This window comes from Oculina patagonica, chromosome 7 (genome assembly GCF_052425735.1).
Source record: "Oculina patagonica isolate OP01 chromosome 7, crgOcupat, whole genome shotgun sequence".
NCBI lineage: Eukaryota > Metazoa > Cnidaria > Anthozoa > Scleractinia > Oculinidae > Oculina > Oculina patagonica.
The window spans coordinates 23266308-23288385 of NC_135764.1; the positions used below are offsets into that span (position 1 = coordinate 23266308).

The following is a 22078-nucleotide window of genomic DNA, read 5'->3' on the forward strand; positions in this document are numbered from 1 at the left end:
TCAGTATTTACGTGATGACCCCCCCCCCCCACCTCATATCTCCCTTTATATGCCTTAAGTAATTATTAAATGCATGTTACATACAATCTTAATTGCACACTTGTTCTGATGCACAAATGCTGGATCAACACTTAGTCAGCCAAGGCTTCTTTGCTATGGATACTATTCCAGCAATAGGATGAGTTACTTGTATAGTAAACATACCTCAATTATTAACTCCTTAACTCTGGAAAAGTGATAGTTTTTACAAATTATGCTCTCATGGTGAACACAAATGTTATAACCATCAAAATATAATTCTTTTCCAATGATTTTCCTAAAGTGTAAAAGTACTACTTTCTTGTTGTTATATCATGTTTTATTACTTCTTGGGCTATTGCAGTGCTAATCATTTTGTAAAAAGAAATAATTTCAGTCCAACAAGATATTAAAGCAGATAGGTCTGGATTCTTTATTTAACTAAAATTTGAGATAACAATGGAGTTTAGAGTGCAAACAGTATTTCTGTAAAATACAAATCACTAAAGTTGTACATAATTATAGTGCAGTTTAAACAAAATAAAGCAATAGAAATAGCATAAAATTGTACAATTTAGCATCACTGTTTCACTTATAGTGTTTGAACTCTTCTATTTAACTGTTTTACCCACCTCAAACTGCTGGTCCCCCCCCTAAACTTCTTTATAAAAATTTCTAGCCCCCCCCCCTCTTGTCACTCTAAAATAGCCTTGACCCCCTTCTTTTTTCCCTCCCCCCTACCCTCTACATAAATAATGACCGGTCCTTAAAGAGCCATAACTGGCAACATGTGGAAATCAATCATGTGACAATTTTATTACATTGACACAGTGTGTATTTTTGAGTTCATTTTGACTTACAGGAATGCCCTTCCAAAGTCTTCAAGTCACCTGTAAATAGAAACAAAACAAAAAAAAAAACAATTTTTTTATGAAATTGCTATTTTCCAGCATGCAGACTGTATATTAAAATTAAATGGCCTTTTTCAGTGTGTGAAAAAACCTAGCTGCTTTTATGTTGGGCTAGTGGGTCCAATAGTTTTTTCCACTTGCTAGATAGCCAAATGACATTTATGGATTTTTATTTTTTGTTGTGCTTGTTTCGAAAGAAACATGGGACTTTGGTTAAGCTTATATGTAATGGTTTCACTTTGCCCAGTCTTCCTAGATCATGAAAAGAAGCAATCAATTTTCTTTGCACACCTTCTTTCATAAAGTATTGCAGGAAAATGTCACATATTAAAAAAGAGCCATTCCACTATAAATAAGTAGGACATTGGTTAGCCTAAAAAGCTCCCTGGTTAGCCTAAGCAGTACTCCAGTTAGCCTAAGTATAGTTAGCTGAGGTGGCTTGAGGTTATGATATTAATTTTATTTAAGTTAGGTATTTCTGACTTGGATGGCACTTATGTGCCATGAAACATGCGAACCATGCAAGCCATTCCAGTTAGCCTACATAGGATTCCGGCCGGTTAGCCTACATAGTACTCTGGTTAGCCTTAAAAGCACTTTGGTTGCCAAAGGATACATCACGTTGCTTGCAATTAGCTTTATATTGGGATTAGGGTTTTCTGGCTTGCTTAAGTTTAAGGCCTGACACATTTTTATATTGCTACTTTAAAATGCTACTGAAGGTTATTGACTGTCACATTAATATGTGTAAAACTAAGAGATCAACAACTACCTGTAGTGAACTTGTTACAATCCATAGTTTCACTTACTGAACAGTAACCCAAAATGTTCTGTCAAAACATTGGGCATTTTATTAGTCCCAAAAATTACCTGTAGACCACAAAATGCAAAGGAAAGGTAATATATATATACAATAAAACATCATTGGAAGAACAAATATTAAGTTAAGAAATGGTCTCAGATATTAAACTTGCCCAAAGAGGCATTCCAAAACGTGAGTAGCACGTCCAGATTAGCTACCAGTTTAACTGCAAGAAGTCTGTAGTCTAACTTAAAAAATAGAGATCACACTGAGCTGAAATGTTTCTTCCAATTTCAAAGGGAACACATCAAATTTTCCTGACTTAATTTTTCTTTGCAGCCTAGAATGGCCACTTGTTCAATATTTTGAGAAACACTTCCGCGCGTATAAATAATGAAAGGATGCAATTCTTATTAATTTGAAAAACAGTAGCTTAAAATTCAGATGACGAACATAAATAAACAGTTGCATGCCTCGACGAAATGACTGTCGCCTCGTTCGAATCTCACTATCTATTCTTTTAAATTACGCCTAACCGGCTTTAATTCCAGTAAGCTAAATTGATAATCATGAGAAACGTCGAAGACATCAGCTTTTACCAGTCTAAAAAAATCACTGTTCAATGAGAAATGCTCACCTTTAAGTTTCTGTTACCCCCTTTTTTGCACGTTTCTACTCATTCCATATTCTTCGTTATCGGGAATACAAATGAAGAAGGTGTACCCTACGTTTGGGGACTCGTTTTTATCGCGTCAAGAAGAAAAACATCGACAAAACTGTCCTCTATAACTTGCAGAGTCGACCGCAGAGTCGCCATTTTGAAAATAACATGAGCCCACAATAGGGTCCGCGGGGAATCCGCTGGGATGACCCCCAGCAGGGGGGAGGGGGAGAGGCAGCTATTTAACTTCTCCCCAGGCCCACTCCTTTCGTCTGAAAGAAATAACGTTCAACCTCGCCAAAACCAATTGAAATGAGAAGAAACTGACTACGATAACATAAAGAGCATACACTCCTTCCTTTGGCAAAATTTTCTTTTATTCCTAACGCAAATGGTCGTTGAGAAGAAAGCCAACAAACTTTTCAGTTGTATTATTTTTTACTGCCGACCTTTTTTAGGGAAAAGTAATAATGGCCATTTTTAAAAACACTATTTAAAAAGCTACAACTTGGCTCAAAAAAATCTTAAGAGAGAGATACAGGTAAAGTTTTCAAGCCAATTTAAAACTGCGGTCCGTTCTGGTCACGTGGCTGATGACGTCATAACAATAAAAGTGATAAAAATGTACTTAACATATAAATATCTACCAACATGTAATTTGTTTCTTCCTTGCATTTAATGCAACGCCAGATACGCACTTGTACCCAGACTCCCATTTTTTGAAAATTGTACAGAGCCCCCTTAATATTAATATTTCGTTCGGTACCCCGGCAGTCCAAAATGCCTCACACCAATGTGCTTCAAACTGCAATGGCTGTTTTTTCAGTAACAAACTATTTTCGTCACAGTGAGCAAATACAAACTTCTGAGCAAAGTCACGTGACTAATGACGTCATTGACATACGACTTATACAAGAAGTACTTTATGGTAAGGGATATTTCTAAACGACGTACTACTTCTACTGACTTCAAACTGACCAAGTTATTTGGCATTAACGATTTTTCAGTTGCAAAGGATTTTGGGAAGGTTTCTATTATAATTATATATTACTTTTATAATTATTATTATTATTATTATTATTATTATTATCATTATTATTATTATTATTATTATGTCAATTTGGAGCGCCAGAACTGTTAGCATTTAGCCTCTGATAGCATGACATGCTGACATGATGCTTGACATGCTGATCATAACTCAACAATAAAAATGGGGTTCACCGAGCTCACTTTTGAGTTATAAGCAGTAAAGGCTTAACTGAGGGTATTTCTAACAGGTTGTACTGTTTCTATGGTAACCACTAATGTCAAGAAAATGATCGCAACTCGTCGACTAACGATTGGGCATTTGTTTCATGTCATTGTTGTAATGGCAATTTATGAAGAGTTGTACTGGTGACCCATCAAAGTATAAGGACTGAAAAAATACTGAAAACCGTTATTAGGCCACATAAACCTTAACTTACCTATAAAGTGCATTCCTTCACTAAAATATAATTTATAGTTTCTTGAAACACCACCGCATCTTAAAAGAAAAGAAAAGTAAAAAGTAAAAACAGGGTCAGGTATAAAGTTGGTCTAAACACAACCGCATCTTAAAAGCAAGGAAAAGTAAAAAGTAAAAACAGGGTCAGGTATAAAGTTGGTCTAAACGTTAAAAAAAAATTGGAGAATGTGAATGTAACAGCATTAGGTGCCCGGCATTTTTGGTGGCCTTAATCTTGCTTTTAGCAATAACTGACAAGATTTGCATTTGTCGGACTATAGCCAATAAGAGTAAAGACCACTTTTAAAACACTTTTAAAGACATATTTATTTAGGTCAATATATTTTTAACAAGTTCGCCATGTTTTTATTGTCATTTTTATTTTTATTTTTTATCAATTGTAATTAAATTAGGTTATCCTTAGCGTATTTTTATCTGATTGTAATTTAAATCGGTTTTTTATATTTTTACTTTTAAATTTCAAATGTAAACGCACTGAGACGTATGTAAAGTGCGTGCTAAGAACTGTTATTAATATTATTATTATTAAATATGTCCCAACCTGTAACTCAACTTAAGGCAACCTTTCCAAAACTTAGGAAACTTTCGAACTTTTCCAATAGACGGAAACCGGAGATTTGTGAAATTAGTTGGGACATTTCTGTGCGAAATGTCTGAGGAACACACTGGTCAGCTTCAAGCAGAAACTCAAAATTCACTGGTAAGTGGCGTTAAAATCTGGCCAATTTAACGTTTGATTCACGTTGCCAAATTACGGCAAGCAGTGATAAAATATGTTTTTCAAATGACTGGCTGAAATACATCTCAAATCTGAACGCGAGACATTTGAAATAATTTTTTTACGTTCTAAGGTATGTGAAATCGTTCAATCTTTCTTAAGTTTACATGGTTAATTCACCTAAGTGTGAGAGTGTAACTCCCAGGGGTTCTTTGGCTTTCTCGAACAAGATAGCCACCATCTGCATACTGAGATACAAGGTCTTTCGCTTCTTCGCGTGAAATGGAACCATGAAATCTGAAAGGAAGTTCAAACAAGACAGTGAGACCGAAGGAAACTATCGATGCGGTTAAAAAAGCTGGCATGGTCTACAGCCTCGCAGCGGGCGAACGCCTTTTTTGTTAACGTTATTTTTTATTTATTTTGTTGTTGCATTCCTTACCTGTATTGTTCGAACATCGATGTTTTTTTCCTTCATCGTCAAATTCTCCAGAAGCAAACTTGCAAAATAAATCCTGCAAGGTAATTTACCTATCCAGTATGGACCTAGCGTACCAAGTTTGTACCAAGGCTTTAAAATTTTGCGCGGAAAAAAGCCACTGTCTTACAGAATTTTCAACGACGTACAAAGTGAAAGTAACGCCTGTTGGTTTTTGTTCGTTCCAACTTTTTCAACAACAAATATTAAAAAAAAAGAGAGGCGACCCTAAAAAATAAAGCGGGCGGGGACGAGAAACATTTGTATTTTTTTACTTGGCCTAAAGAACATGACAAGCATATGCTATTCGCCCTTACAGAGGCTATTCGCATTAGACTTAAGAAGTGTTATAATTAGCATTCTTCGAGTAATTTCATGTCGTCCTTTTCGTCCAACAACCATCAACGTTACAGATAAATTTGGTGGTAAGGGAAATGGTCAAAACTATTGTACTCAGACAGGAACCACCACTCTACAAAAAGACAGGTGGTCTCTTCATGTATCCCCCTTTCCCCAAGATGGTGTCTTGTTTGTATAGACCCCACTCTATCAGGAGTAGAAACTAAGAAAAAGATTCAAACCTCCTTGTGCCATTTCTCCAGCAGAGCAAGCTTCAGGCACACCTAATATGAAATTCTCAACTCAAATTTTAAGGCCAATAAATTTTGTCCATTTGGCTTTAAAAGAATCGTATCTTGCATAGCCCCCTACCCCTACACAAGGTGGGTCCTCGTCGAGTATACTTGTTATGACCACTTCCTTAATGAAACTTACTCTTTGGCATACTGAGCAGGTTTATTGGGAGTCTATGGAGTAAAATAAATATGATGTCAAATTAAGGCTATAAAGAGCCGTGCAAATCCATGGTTAATCAGCTCGATTTTTTTAAGATTAACGCCGATTAATATAAGAGATAAAATTCGGAAAAATGTTTAATTTTTCCTGGATATCGGGTAAAAAAAATAACTGTTTCAAACAAGCAGATTATATTTTTAATAAATATTATAATACACCGATGTTCTCGCACCTTTTTTTGGCACTCAATTTTGGTCGCTTTTGGTAATTCCTTTGTCCCTGCAAGCATAAAACAAGCATGAAAATATATTTTGAAACAGACAACAACAAATCAAAAGACAATTGACTTACTTAGCGATTCCCATGGAGGATCGTAGCTGGGAGCATAATCCACTGTAAGAATTAAACAAAAGAGAGAAAATTGAGATGTTGTTTACATATAAGGGCCTGTTTACATGATTCCGGAATGACTTTCATTCCGGAACGAGTTCATTCCATCCCCATACATTTCTCTGTATCTGTTTACATGATACCGAGACGAAAGTCAAGTCATTCCGGAATGAGATCATTCCGGTTTTCATTCCGGAATGAAAGTTTCGTTCTGGAATGACATTTCATTCTGGTGCCATGTAAACACAGAACGAATTTCGTTCCGAGATGAAATCGCAACTCATGAAACCGCATACGGACTCCACAGTTTGAATTCAGAGCGAAAAAACGTAAAAGCATTTACTGTTTAGCCCAAAGAAGCAGCTCTATGGTCAAATTAGTCGTTAGAATTACAGATACGGCAATTAATAGGCAAAAAAACATGTTTACGCGAAACATGCGCCATCTTGTTTTGATCTCGCGCGAAAACCTCGCACGTGAAAAAGCCTTTGGTTGAACCGGTTGACTCTGTCATGTAAATGCAGAACGAACTTTATTCCGGAACGAGTTTCGTTTCGGAATGAAAGTCATTCCGGAATCACGTAAACAGGCCCTTAGATTAAATGGGGCTAAGTCACGGACAGCGCATCTTGAATAAATTTGCATGTTTTATCGAGTTTATCGTTTGTAATCCGTCTTAATCTTGGTCAGTTGAAACCATCCTTGTTTATTTCGAGTTTTTATTACTCCTTTGTTGTTTTTTCTATGATAGAAAACGATTCTTTTAAGCCGGTTTTCTTCAATTTTAAAGTAATCAGAAAATGCTTTTAAATGTCGTGACGTTGCGTTGATCACTTTTTGTTTTGTTTTGTATTTCATTAACTTTTAGCGTGAAACAGAAACATGTGACAAAGTCATATGATTAAGACAGTGCACTTTGGCGCGATCTCGTGGAGCAACAGAATTGTGTACATGTAGTCATAAACGGACTATTATAGTTGACAGAATTACATAATTTTAACTACTACAATCCAAAACAAGCAGCTTTTTTAAAAAGAAATAGTTGCATTTCATTTCCGGTTAGCGAAACGAAAAGCATAATAAAAATATGAGTGATAAGTATGGCGGGAAAGGTTGAGAAGCGATGGTTTTGTAAAATTTTTGAGAAGATCTACAACCCTAGTCAGAAGTAGTTGGAACACTTACGCTAAGAAGATAAAAAATGCGGATACTTGACGCTTAAACTTTCTCATTGGTGCATACAAACATTTTAAGAGCCCCCCTTCCCCCTTTCAATGTTGAACCTATTGTGGCTAAGGATTGTCTGTGCAATATGTTCGGGAGCTTAATTGCGATCAATAACAAGAAACCGTAATTGACCACACCCGTATTTTTCAGACAGTCTGAAAACCTATACATTGAATAAATTGCTTATAAAACGAAAGCGGTAATGCATATAGCCACCATATATTTCCTGGGGATTGCTTAGTTACTAGTCTTTTTAGTGGCAAGGTCATGACCCGTGACTGCATAATTGACCAATTGTAATAATTCGAAGAGAATGTCACATAATGGTTTGCGTGACTAATAATTTTCCTGTATCTTAAACGGAATAGCGGGTTGCAAAGGTTCCTTTATAATATAAATCTTTCAAAACTGTGTTAAATGTATCCGTTTATACTATAGGCACATGTAAATTGCACTACAAACGTAATTTTCATGGAATGGAAGTGCACTGACATGTAAAAAGAACTTTGACGCGTGTTACAATAGTATGTTTGTCTTTGTGATCATAGGGCAAGTGTAAGTTAAGTCAATAGCATGTGGTGTATTTCAATTTCATTATTTCCCGACTATTTAAAAGACATGCCATAGCTTATGAATAAGTTATCGCACGTTGCCAACACATTTTGCTAAAATAAACTTTTGGAAAACTCTTGTATTGAGTGGTTATGCAATGGCGCTCGGCGTGTAAGCAAGGAGACGTCCTTCAATAAATTGTCGAGCTGCAGTCGGAATAAAAAGGTTTCCGAAATAAAACGCAAACTGCTATAAGGTCGTTGCAGTCGTAATTTAAAATGACGGGTTTAGCGCTTTTTAAGGGTAAACAGCATTCATGGAGCTCACGAAGCTTAAAACTTATTCTGTTTTTTGCGTGACCTCCTGCCTGTCGATCCGGTTAGGCATTAACATGACTTTCCTACGATACACCGTACAGTACACCACAAAGAAACGACGAAAATTCATAATCTTCATGGCAAATGAGTGCAGTTCGCATCAGAAACCTATAAAGAAATTTATTATCTTGGAATTATGGCGATATTCATCTTACCAGCTATAGAATTTTCCTTTTTTTTCACAGTACACCATCATAAAACAGCAAGTAAAACCTTGTTTACCAATTAATCTTTAATTTTTATCGGTAATGTGGTGTACTGTGCTTATTTTCCTCAAATAAAACAGACAAACCTCAATGCCAAATTCCGTATGATTGTTACTGTACAAAGATTAATTTAAGCCAGTATTGTGCCTTGTAGAGCCTTTAAACAATCGCAATTTTGACATTTGGAATGGTGTACTGTCGTGGTGTACTGTCTATGTGAGTTATTAACCACTGCGTCTCCGTTTACAAAGGAGTTGAATTAATGAAACTTGTAAGTTAATAAACTGTTATAAGAAAACTACCGGCATCCAGTAGAGCGCCAAAGGTGACAAGCAAATGAACTCTGTACATTGGGGGATTAGTTCCCAATTAGCACCCAGAAATTTCACATTCATTGCCCTTTTATCTGTATGGCAGTTCCTCTACGTATGATTTCGAATGGCATAAGAAGAGTTAAAGCACAGTGGGTATCCAAAGCCTGGACCTCACCACATGTAGCAGAGATCGATACATGCATATGCAAGAATTCATTAACATACGAGCTTTTATTTCGCTGTAGCTAATTTGTAGATTAGCGGACCACTTTTCCACTCCTTACAAATTTTGAAACTCTGCTTATCCTTTCTTTAGCTCGCGTTTTTGTTATGATTATGACAAAAATTATAGTACTTTGAGCATATATCCCCTCCAATTTCATTAGAAAACCATTATTCTAATTCATAACACGAAATAGGGTTCACGGACGCCCCTTAATTGCGATCAATAACAAGAAACCGTAATTGACCACACCCGTATTTTTCAGACAACCCTAGTCAGAAGTAGTTGGAACACTTACGCTAAGAAGATAAAAAATGCGGATACTTGACGCTTAAACTTTCTCAATGGTGCATACAAACATTGAGAAGGGGAAGGGGGAGAGAAGGAATTAATTTGGTAATCGTGCCAACACTTCTGACGATGGTTGTCTCAAAACCTATACATTGAATAAATTGCTTATAAAACGAAAGCGGTAATGCATATAGCCACCATATATTTCCTGGGGATTGCTTAGTTACTAGCCTTTTTACTGGCAAGGTCATGACCCGTGACTGCATAATTGACCAATTGTATTAATTCGAAGAGAATGTCACATAATGGTTTGCGTGACTAATAATTTTCCTGTATCTTAAACGGAATAGCGGGTTGCAAAGGTTCCTTTATAATATAAATCTTTCAAAACTGTGTTAAATGTATCCGTTTATACTATAGGCACATGTAAATTGCACTACAAACGTAATTTTCATGGAATGGAAGTGCACTGACATGTAAAAAGAACTTTAACGCGTGTTACAATAGTATGTTTGTCATTGTGATCATAGGGCAAGTGTAAGTTAAGTCAATAGCATGTGGTGTATTTCAATTTCATTATTTCCCGACTATTTAAAAGACATGCCATAGCTTATGAATAAGTTATCGCACGTTGCCAACACATTTTGCTAAAATAAACTTTTTGGAAAACTCTTGTATTGAGTGGTTATGCAATGGCGCTCGGCGTGTAAGCAAGGAGGCGTCCTTCAATAAATTGTCGAGCTGCAGTCGAAATAAAAAGGTTTCCGAAATAAAACGCAAACTGCTATAAGGTCGTTGAAGTCGTAATTTAAAATGACGGGTTTAGCGCTTTTTAAGGGTAAACAGCATTCATGGAGCTCACGAAGCTTAAAACTTATTCTGTTTTTTGCGTGACCTCCTGCCTCACTGCCAGTCGATCCGGTTAGGCATTAACATGACTTTCCTTCGATACACCGTACAGTACACCACAAAGAAACGACGAAAATTCATAATCTTCATGGCAAATGAGTGCAGTTCGCATCAGAAACCTATAAAGAAATTTATTATCTTGGAATTATAACGATATTCATCTTACCAGCTATAGAATTTTCCTTGTTTTTCACAGTACACCATCATAAAACAGCAAGTAAAACCTTGTTTACCAATTAATCTTTAATTTTTATCGGTAATGTGGTGTACTGTGCTTATTTTCCTCAAATAAAACAGACAAACCTCAATGTCAATTTCGGTATGATTGTTACTGTACAAAGATTAATTTAAGCCAGTATTGTACCTTGTAGAGCCTTTAAACAATCGCAATTTTGACATTTGGAATGGTGTACTGTCGTGGTGTACTGTCTATGTGAGTTATTAACCACTGCGTCTCCGTTTACAAAGGAGTTGAATTAATGAAACTTGTAAGTTAATAAACTGTTATAAGAAAACTACCGGCATCCAGTAGAGCGCCAAAGGTGACAAGCAAATGAACTCTGTACATTGGGGGATTAGTTCCCAATTAGCACCCAGAAATTTCACATTCATTGCCCTTTTATCTGTATGGCAGTTCCTCTACGTATGATTTCGAATGGCATAAGAAGAGTTAAAGCACAGTGGGTATCCAAAGCCTGGACCTCACCACATGTAGCAGAGATCGATACATGCATATGCAAGAATTCATTAACATACGAGCTTTTATTTCGCTGTAGCTAATTTATAGATTAGCGGACCACTTTTCCACTCCTTACAAATTTTGAAACTCTGCTTATCCTTTCTTTAGCTCGCGTTTTTGTTATGATTATGACAAAAATTATAGTACTTTGAGCATATATCCCCTCCAATTTCATTAGAAAACCATTATTCTAATTCATAACACGAGTAGGGTTCACGGACGCCCCTTAATTGCGATCAATAACAAGAAATCGTAATTGACCACACCCGTATTTTTCAGACAACCCTAGTCAGAAGTAGTTGGAACACTTACGCTAAGAAGATAAAAAATGCGGATACTTGACGCTTAAACTTTCTCAATGGTGCATACAAATGGAACATTGAGAAGGGGAAGGGGGAGAGAAGGAATTAATTTGGTAATCGTGCCAACACTTCTGACGATGGTTGTCTCAAAACCTATACATTGAATAAATTGCTTATAAAACGAAAGCGGTAATGCATATAGCCACCATATATTTCCTGGGGATTGCTTAGTTACTAGCCTTTTTACTGGCAAGGTCATGACCCGTGACTGCATAATTGACCAATTGTATTAATTCGAAGAGAATGTCACATAATGGTTTGCGTGACTAATAATTTTCCTGTATCTTAAACGGAATAGCGGGTTGCAAAGGTTCCTTTATAATATAAATCTTTCAAAACTGTGTTAAATGTATCCGTTTATACTATAGGCACATGTAAATTGCACTACAAACGTAATTTTCATGGAATGGAAGTGCACTGACATGTAAAAAGAACTTTGACGCGTGTTACAATAGTATGTTTGTCATTGTGATCATAGGGCAAGTGTAAGTTAAGTCAATAGCATGTGGTGTATTTCAATTTCATTATTTCCCGACTATTTAAAAGACATGCCATAGCTTATGAATTAGTTATCGCACGTTGCCAACACATTTTGCTAAAATAAACTTTTGGAAAACTCTTGTATTGAGTGGTTATGCAATGGCGCTCGGCGTGTAAGCAAGGAGGCGTCCTTCAATAAATTGTCGAGCTGCAGTGCGAAATAAAAAGGTTTCCGAAATAAAACGCAAACTGCTATAAGGTCGTTGAAGTCGTAATTTAAAATGACGGGTTTAGCGCTTTTTAAGGGTAAACAGCATTCATGGAGCTCACGAAGCTTAAAACTTATTCTGTTTTTTGCGTGACCTCCTGCCTCACTGCCAGTCGATCCGGTTAGGCATTAACATGACTTTCCTTCGATACACCGTACAGTACACCACAAAGAAACGACGAAAATTCATAATCTTCATGGCAAATGAGTGCAGTTCGCATCAGAAACCTATAAAGAAATTTATTATCTTGGAATTATGGCGATATTCATCTTACCAGCTATAGAATTTTCCTTGTTTTTCACAGTACACCATCATAAAACAGCAAGTAAAACCTTGTTTACCAATTAATCTTTAATTTTTATCGGTAATGTGGTGTACTGTGCTTATTTTCCTCAAATAAAACAGACAAACCTCAATGTCAATTTCGGTATGATTGTTACTGTACAAAGATTAATTTAAGCCAGTATTGTACCTTGTAGAGCCTTTAAACAATCGCAATTTTGACATTTGGAATGGTGTACTGTCGTGGTGTACTGTCTATGTGAGTTATTAACCACTGCGTCTCCGTTTACAAAGGAGTTGAATTAATGAAACTTGTAAGTTAATAAACTGTTATAAGAAAACTACCGGCATCCAGTAGAGCGCCAAAAGTGACAAGCAAATGAACTCTGTACATTGGGGGATTAGTTCCCAATTAGCACCCAGAAATTTCACATTCATTGCCCTTTTATCTGTATGGCAGTTCCTCTACGTATGATTTCGAATGGCATAAGAAGAGTTAAAGCACAGTGGGTATCCAAAGCCTGGACCTCACCACATGTAGCAGAGATCGATACATGCATATGCAAGAATTCATTAACATACGAGCTTTTATTTCGCTGTAGCTAATTTGTAGATTAGCGGACCACTTTTCCACTCCTTACAAATTTTGAAACTCTGCTTATCCTTTCTTTAGCTCGCGTTTTTGTTATGATTATGACAAAAATTATAGTACTTTGAGCATATATCCCCTCCAATTTCATTAGAAAACCATTATTCTAATTCATAACACGAAATAGGGTTCACGGACGCCCCTTAATTGCGATCAATAACAAGAAACCGTAATTGACCACACCCGTATTTTTCAGACAACCCTAGTCAGAAGTAGTTGGAACACTTACGCTAAGAAGATAAAAAATGCGGATACTTGACGCTTAAACTTTCTCAATGGTGCATACAAACATTGAGAAGGGGAAGGGGGAGAGAAGGAATTAATTTGGTAATCGTGCCAACACTTCTGACGATGGTTGTCTCAAAACCTATACATTGAATAAATTGCTTATAAAACGAAAGCGGTAATGCATATAGCCACCATATATTTCCTGGGGATTGCTTAGTTACTAGCCTTTTTACTGGCAAGGTCATGACCCGTGACTGCATAATTGACCAATTGTATTAATTCGAAGAGAATGTCACATAATGGTTTGCGTGACTAATAATTTTCCTGTATCTTAAACGGAATAGCGGGTTGCAAAGGTTCCTTTATAATATAAATCTTTCAAAACTGTGTTAAATGTATCCGTTTATACTATAGGCACATGTAAATTGCACTACAAACGTAATTTTCATGGAATGGAAGTGCACTGACATGTAAAAAGAACTTTGACGCGTGTTACAATAGTATGTTTGTCATTGTGATCATAGGGCAAGTGTAAGTTAAGTCAATAGCATGTGGTGTATTTCAATTTCATTATTTCCCGACTATTTAAAAGACATGCCATAGCTTATGAATAAGTTATCGCACGTTGCCAACACATTTTGCTAAAATAAACTTTTGGAAAACTCTTGTATTGAGTGGTTATGCAATGGCGCTCGGCGTGTAAGCAAGGAGGCGTCCTTCAATAAATTGTCGAGCTGCAGTCGAAATAAAAAGGTTTCCGAAATAAAACGCAAACTGCTATAAGGTCGTTGAAGTCGTAATTTAAAATGACGGGTTTAGCGCTTTTTAAGGGTAAACAGCATTCATGGAGCTCACGAAGCTTAAAACTTATTCTGTTTTTTGCGTGACCTCCTGCCTCACTGCCAGTCGATCCGGTTAGGCATTAACATGACTTTCCTTCGATACACCGTACAGTACACCACAAAGAAACGACGAAAATTCATAATCTTCATGGCAAATGAGTGCAGTTCGCATCAGAAACCTATAAAGAAATTTATTATCTTGGAATTATGGCGATATTCATCTTACCAGCTATAGAATTTTCCTTGTTTTTCACAGTACACCATCATAAAACAGCAAGTAAAACCTTGTTTACCAATTAATCTTTAATTTTTATCGGTAATGTGGTGTACTGTGCTTATTTTCCTCAAATAAAACAGACAAACCTCAATGTCAAATTCGGTATGATTGTTACTGTACAAAGATTAATTTAAGCCAGTATTGTGCCTTGTAGAGCCTTTAAACAATCGCAATTTTGACATTTGGAATGGTGTACTGTCGTGGTGTACTGTCTATGTGAGTTATTAACCACTGCGTCTCCGTTTACAAAGGAGTTGAATTAATGAAACTTGTAAGTTAATAAACTGTTATAAGAAAACTACCGGCATCCAGTAGAGCGCCAAAGGTGACAAGCAAATGAACTCTGTACATTGGGGGATTAGTTCCCAATTAGCACCCAGAAATTTCACATTCATTGCCCTTTTATCTGTATGGCAGTTCCTCTACGTATGATTTCGAATGGCATAAGAAGAGTTAAAGCACAGTGGGTATCCAAAGCCTGGACCTCACCACATGTAGCAGAGATCGATACATGCATATGCAAGAATTCATTAACATACGAGCTTTTATTTCGCTGTAGCTAATTTATAGATTAGCGGACCACTTTTCCACTCCTTACAAATTTTGAAACTCTGCTTATCCTTTCTTTAGCTCGCGTTTTTGTTATGATTATGACAAAAATTATAGTACTTTGAGCATATATCCCCTCCAATTTCATTAGAAAACCATTATTCTAATTCATAACACGAGTAGGGTTCACGGACGCCCCTTAATTGCGATCAATAACAAGAAACCGTAATTGACCACACCCGTATTTTTCAGACAACCCTAGTCAGAAGTAGTTGGAACACTTACGCTAAGAAGATAAAAAATGCGGATACTTGACGCTTAAACTTTCTCAATGGTGCATACAAACATTGAGAAGGGGAAGGGGGAGAGAAGGAATTAATTTGGTAATCGTGCCAACACTTCTGACGATGGTTGTCTCAAAACCTATACATTGAATAAATTGCTTATAAAACGAAAGCGGTAATGCATATAGCCACCATATATTTCCTGGGGATTGCTTAGTTACTAGCCTTTTTACTGGCAAGGTCATGACCCGTGACTGCATAATTGACCAATTGTATTAATTCGAAGAGAATGTCACATAATGGTTTGCGTGACTAATAATTTTCCTGTATCTTAAACGGAATAGCGGGTTGCAAAGGTTCCTTTATAATATAAATCTTTCAAAACTGTGTTAAATGTATCCGTTTATACTATAGGCACATGTAAATTGCACTACAAACGTAATTTTCATGGAATGGAAGTGCACTGACATGTAAAAAGAACTTTGACGCGTGTTACAATAGTATGTTTGTCATTGTGATCATAGGGCAAGTGTAAGTTAAGTCAATAGCATGTGGTGTATTTCAATTTCATTATTTCCCGACTATTTAAAAGACATGCCATAGCTTATGAATAAGTTATCGCACGTTGCCAACACATTTTGCTAAAATAAACTTTTGGAAAACTCTTGTATTGAGTGGTTATGCAATGGCGCTCGGCGTGTAAGCAAGGAGGCGTCCTTCAATAAATTGTCGAGCTGCAGTCGAAATAAAAAGGTTTCCGAAATAAAACGCAAACTGCTATAAGGTCGTTGAAGTCGTAATTTAAAATGACGGGTTTAGCGCTTTTTAAGGGTAAACAGCATTCATGGAGCTCACGAAGCTTAAAACTTATTCTGTTTTTTGCGTGACCTCCTGCCTCACTGCCAGTCGATCCGGTTAGGCATTAACATGACTTTCCTTCGATACACCGTACAGTACACCACAAAGAAACGACGAAAATTCATAATCTTCATGGCAAATGAGTGCAGTTCGCATCAGAAACCTATAAAGAAATTTATTATCTTGGAATTATGGCGATATTCATCTTACCAGCTATAGAATTTTCCTTGTTTTTCACAGTACACCATCATAAAACAGCAAGTAAAACCTTGTTTACCAATTAATCTTTAATTTTTATCGGTAATGTGGTGTATTGTGCTTATTTTCCTCAAATAAAACAGACAAACCTCAATGTCAATTTCGGTATGATTGTTACTGTACAAAGATTAATTTAAGCCAGTATTGTACCTTGTAGAGCCTTTAAACAATCGCAATTTTGACATTTGGAATGGTGTACTGTCGTGGTGTACTGTCTATGTGAGTTATTAACCACTGCGTCTCCGTTTACAAAGGAGTTGAATTAATGAAACTTGTAAGTTAATAAACTGTTATAAGAAAACTACCGGCATCCAGTAGAGCGCCAAAGGTGACAAGCAAATGAACTCTGTACATTGGGGGATCACAGGCTTCCCAAGCTCAAAAGTCGTCTTTTTGATGTGTTTTTGGAGCCCTTCGGGCGGCCGACTCTACATACGTGGTGTATGCGACAGCTTGTGTATATAGAGAAATGTATGGGAAAATCACGGATTCTCTAAAATCGGATAAATAACTATCTATTTTGAAATAAAGTTAACCTACCTCAAATGTGTCGCTTACTTGTGTCTTGTGCCGAATTTGAAGCCATTCCGACGCCATTTAGCGAAGTTATTCGAAGTCTTGTCTCCCCTTCTAAAAAGAAGGAAAGGCAGACCACTCCATCGATCGCTGGCCAGAGCTCACTCCACAAATCGCTCTCTCCTCAAAAGGAAAAGTCCCGAATCGCAATAAAACCAGCAGTTCCATAAAGCCCAATAAATTTCACTCCACATACGTGTGCTTCGGCGGTCGAAAGTCTCGTAAAGAACGAGAAATTTTGCTTTAAATTTGCCTATTCGGCTTTCCAGATGTGCTTGTGATCGACCTCGCGCCAACGGTCGTTACTCAACGACAAGTATCTGGTTTCATCCCCATTCTGATTGGTGCATTAGAACCAAGTCACGGGCTGACAACACGACAACAAGTTTCACGCTAGGGCTGAAGCCCTGAAGCCACAATCATACAAAATGTAGTTTTTGATCGACGCGGTGATCGAACAAAATTTCCTGCGACTTTGGGATATTATCTTGTCTTGAATGCTCGCGAATATCTTGCTTTATTCTGCACGTGGAGGTGTCAGATTTATATTTACGCGGCTTTTCCCTTACCTATGTAAACATTAGCGAACAATACAGCTTTCAGAAAACATCCCTTGGGAGTCTTAGCGTGAAACTTGACCGTTGGCGCGAGGTCAGTCACAAACACATCTGGAAAGCCGAATAGGCAAATTTAAAGCAAAATTTCTCGTTCTTTACGAGACTTTCGACCGCCGAAGCACACGTATGTGGAGTGAAATTTATTGGGCTTTATGGAACTGCTGGTTTTATTGCGATTCGGGACTTTTCCTTTTGAGGAGAGAGCGATTTGTGGAGTGAGCTCTGGCCAGCGATCGATGGAGTGGTCTGCCTTTCCTTCTTCTTCGAAATCATACGTAGAGGAACTGCCATACAGATAAAAGGGCAATGAATGTGAAATTTCTGGGTGCTAATTGGGAACTAATCGAATAACTTCGCTAAATGGCGTCGGAATGGCTTCAAATTCGGCACAAGACACAAGTAAGCGACACATTTGAGGTAGATTAACTTTATTTCAAAATAGATAGTTATTTACCCGATTTTAGAGAATCCGTGATTTTCCCATACATTTCTCTATATACACAAGCTGTCGCATACACCACGTATGTAGAGTCGGCCGCCCGAAGGGCTCTAAAAACACATCAAAAAGACGACTTTTGAGCTTGGGAAGCCTGTGGGGGGATTAGTTCCCAATTAGCACCCAGAAATTTCACATTCATTGCCCTTTTATCTGTATGGCAGTTCCTCTACGTATGATTTCGAATGGCATAAGAAGAGTTAAAGCACAGTGGGTATCCAAAGCCTGGACCTCACCACATGTAGCAGAGATCGATACATGCATATGCAAGAATTCATTAACATACGAGCTTTTATTTCGCTGTAGCTAATTTATAGATTAGCGGACCACTTTTCCACTCCTTACAAATTTTGAAACTCTGCTTATCCTTTCTTTAGCTCGCGTTTTTGTTATGATTATGACAAAAATTATAGTACTTTGAGCATATATCCCCTCCAATTTCATTAGAAAACCATTATTCTAATTCATAACACGAAATAGGGTTCACGGACGCCCCTTAATTGCGATCAATAACAAGAAACCGTAATTGACCACACCCGTATTTTTCAGACAACCCTAGTCAGAAGTAGTTGGAACACTTACGCTAAGAAGATAAAAAAATGCGGATACTTGACGCTTAAACTTTCTCAATGGTGCATACAAACATTTTAAGAGCCCCCCTCACCCCTTTCAATGTTGAACCTATTGTGGCTAAGGATTGTCTGTGCAATATGTTCGGGAGCTCAACATTGAGAAGGGGAGGGGGGAGAGAAGGAATTAATTTGGTAATCGTGCCAACACTTCTGACGATGGTTGTAGGTCGAGAATCAGTGTTATGGAAGAATTTCGAATGTCGATATTTTAAAGAAAAAATAACTGAACAAGTAACGTCTGGCTACGAAGACGCGAATCAGAACGTGTTAATAATTGCCGTGACAAAGCAAAGGAAATTGAGACGAGTTCGTAGCACATGTACAGTTAATAACAATGGCGTTGAGGACAAAGCAAAGGAAATTGAGACGAGTTCGTAGCACATGTACAGTTAATAACAATGGCGTTGAAGGAATTTAAGAACTGTACTGACTGGTAAAGATAATTTAGAAGAAAAGATGCTTAACACCAATCGTATTGTTTAACAACAATATTGGAGGACCATCAGCTTTATTAATGTGCATGCCTGAGGGCAAATCTGAGAACAGATTGAGTCGATCAAAGGGCGCGAGTCGATTGAAAATCGCACAAACACAATGCACAAACAATCTATGAAGATTATAAAGCGTGTTTAACCTGTGAGCACTCTTTTTAATATCGTGAATGCGCTTGCGCAATAAAAGGCTTACAACAGTGAACCGGGTAGTACCTTGCTTTCACTTGATTCCACACAAATTTAGTCATATTCTAGACTCGCCCTTCCAAGCAATCTGTTTCCAGTGCGCGACTTTTTGAAGCTGTGATTTTAGGCTAAAATTATTTATGAAGAGAAGTTGTCGGCCGCGATGAATGAAATTCTACCAAGTTAACTCCGCCACACAACGTACATATTAAACTTACTTGAACACGAAAAACATTTGACAGTCAATTTTCATTCCAAAGCTATCATCCTGTTTTCTATATTTTTGACAGCTAAATGAAATCTGAATGTATAAACAAATCTCGAAGCGACAAGAGCGTAAACTTCGCAGCTCAACTTCAGATCAAAATAAAAGTCCTGGATGTCCACATTCGCGCTTGGCTGCCCTTAGCCAATCACAAGCCAGAAATGGTATTTTCCCGCGGATTTAACTACAACTACCAGAAGTCTTTGCGCTATTACGTCATAATGCAAATGGTCTATTGCTGAACATGTATCCTAAATGCTCGGAATATAATGTGATTCATTACACGTACTGGAGGTAGCCTGGCAATTTTATTTTGTTTTGATAAAGGTCAAATTGGCCGACCAAAGAAGAACTATGAGTGGATGCAAAACAACCCGCATTTATCAAGGGGCAGGTAAACCGCAAGACAAGCCGACATATACAATATCGGAGTAGCATATTGAGAACATCATCGTGGATATTCTATAAATACTTCACAGAATACGAATGTCTACTCCAGTATTAATGAAAGTTAATTTTTCATCCATAAACTTTACAATAAGAATGAACTTGTCCATAACGTTCGCTTAAAGATTAAAAGTTAATGTATAAAAAAATTCTTTAAAATTTTAAAAAAGGAAAAAAAACACCAAACGTTTTCGACTAAACGGTCGTCTTCATTTTTTTTTTTCAAGAATGAACTTGTGCTCAAACTAGCCGTTGTTGTTTTAATAATAGAGAGGTTAAGCATGACGTTTACGGCAAACGGCAAAAATGAAACTTTTGCCGTCTCTCTTCAGCTGTGTATACAGTATAGTGAAATTATTTGTATTTGCCAATGAATAGTAGGAGACATTTGTCCCTTTTTGTGTGCTTTATTCACGGATTAGAAGAAAAGAACTCAAAATCAGAAGTTACCTTTGCCGTTTGCCGTCTGCCGTTAACGTCATGCTTAACCTCTCTAATATTTTCCGACTCGCGACTGCTTCATTTTGGTGCTAAGTGCTCGTATGGAACATCAGCACAAACATCAGCTGGTGATTCCAGCTAAATTCAAAGGCGAGTATTTGTTACGTTTTTTTTAAAAAAAAATGCTTCCTTTTATTTAAATTAATTTTATAATGTCGCAAACATGATTTAAAACGGAACAAGCCAGACATGACCAACAATTACGTGCGTGGCAACAGATTGATCCGCGTTTGTGTTGTCGCGCACTGTGTGACAATTTTAAAACGTAAAACAAAACAGCCTTTCAGACGATTTAAAATCTTCAGATCTCAGCTAACTGTTACAAATTTGGCCAATTATTCACCATCAGTTCATAATACCACATAAACGACTTCGCTCTTGAAGGCTTCGATTGAAGTGATGCGGAACCGGAGCTCTTGTCAAGTATTGTGTCAGTAGATGTCAGTACGTGTCTAAATGCAGCACTAAAATTCTATTTTAGACCCGCTAGACCGCAAAATATTAAATATTCATCTACCTAAGTTTCAAGATTACTGTACACGTATTTTACTCCAGTCAAATCGGCCGAACAATTTTAATAAGCTTTACTAGAACTGCGAGTCACGAGTCACGACAGCGTTAATTTACAACATAACGTCATGACAATTGAAGCTGAAACAAACTGTATGCGGTAGTATAAGTTTTTTGAAAGGGCTGCCGTACTTCCTGTTTGTGCCCGTCGCACTAGAGCTTGTCGCAGTAACAAATTCGTTTAGCGCCTTGATAATTTTCAGTTTCATTGTGGCACGACATTCAAATGAACGTCTGGGATAACTTTAAACTAAATTAGAAAGACGAGTAAATGGGTCGAGTGAGGCCTCGTTTTTGTTTTATTCTGAGCTTTCGCCGATCCACGACATCATCAGGGAATGAGAAAATATTCAACAGTCAAAGATTCCCTGATGATGCCGTGGATCGACGAAAGCTCGAAATAAAACAAAAACGGTTGCGAAAGGCTTCGCTTGAGCTGAAAGGGTTATGATTACACACCTGTCTGATCAGTGGACTGCATGTGGACGTGATGTAGGTCAGCTTCTTGAGATTTTTCCTTGCTGGAACGTTCTTCCTGTTTTTCATGCATTCAACTAATCGAAACCTAACCGACCTTACCTCTAACCCCTTTCCCAATCCCCCCCCCCCCCTTCCTTTGACTTATTGTCATCCCCAGAGCCACTTGTTCCTCTTAGCCGGATGAGCCTGGGCACAAGAAACAAAACACGTGTTCCTTTTGTCCCAGGCTTAGCCGGCTTATAGGGACAAGCGGCTCTGAGGAAGAGAATGCGCATTTCCGTACCTACCTTGAAGTAATTATAAACTTGTATCCAGACCCTCTCGTGTTCACTTCAGTCGTAACATAATGTTGCAGGGT

At 37.4% G+C, this 22078-nt stretch overlaps 2 protein-coding genes across 2 annotated transcripts in view; both read right to left on the bottom strand.

Moving 5' to 3' along the window:
• LOC144660431 (uncharacterized) overlaps positions 1 to 22078 on the bottom strand; it is a 124225-nt gene that overhangs the window by 28240 nt on the left and 73907 nt on the right. The gene's annotated exons all lie outside the window — the stretch shown is intronic.
• LOC144660980 (N-chimaerin-like) lies at positions 3584 to 21790 on the bottom strand. Its single transcript, XM_078521703.1, has 7 exons — positions 21700 to 21790; positions 6242 to 6283; positions 6123 to 6169; positions 5870 to 5901; positions 4798 to 4914; positions 3859 to 3917; positions 3584 to 3621 (listed from the first exon to the last, which is right to left on the bottom strand). The coding sequence occupies exons 1-7, from the start codon at positions 21788 to 21790 to the stop codon at positions 3584 to 3586; spliced, it is 426 nt and encodes a 141-aa protein (XP_078377829.1).

Excerpts from the sequence above, each read along its gene's own strand:
- LOC144660980 (XM_078521703.1), bottom strand. The coding sequence starts at position 21,790 with ATGCATGAAAAACAGGAAGAACGTTCCAGCAAGGAAAAATCTCAAGAA. Across the intron at positions 6,284-21,699 it reads GCAGTCCACTGATCAGACAG|TGGATTATGCTCCCAGCTAC; the intron begins GTGTGTAATCAT and ends TAATTCTTACAG. Across the intron at positions 4,915-5,869 it reads CCTGCTCAGTATGCCAAAGA|ATTTCATGGTTCCATTTCAC; the intron begins GTAAGTTTCATT and ends ACTTCCTTTCAG.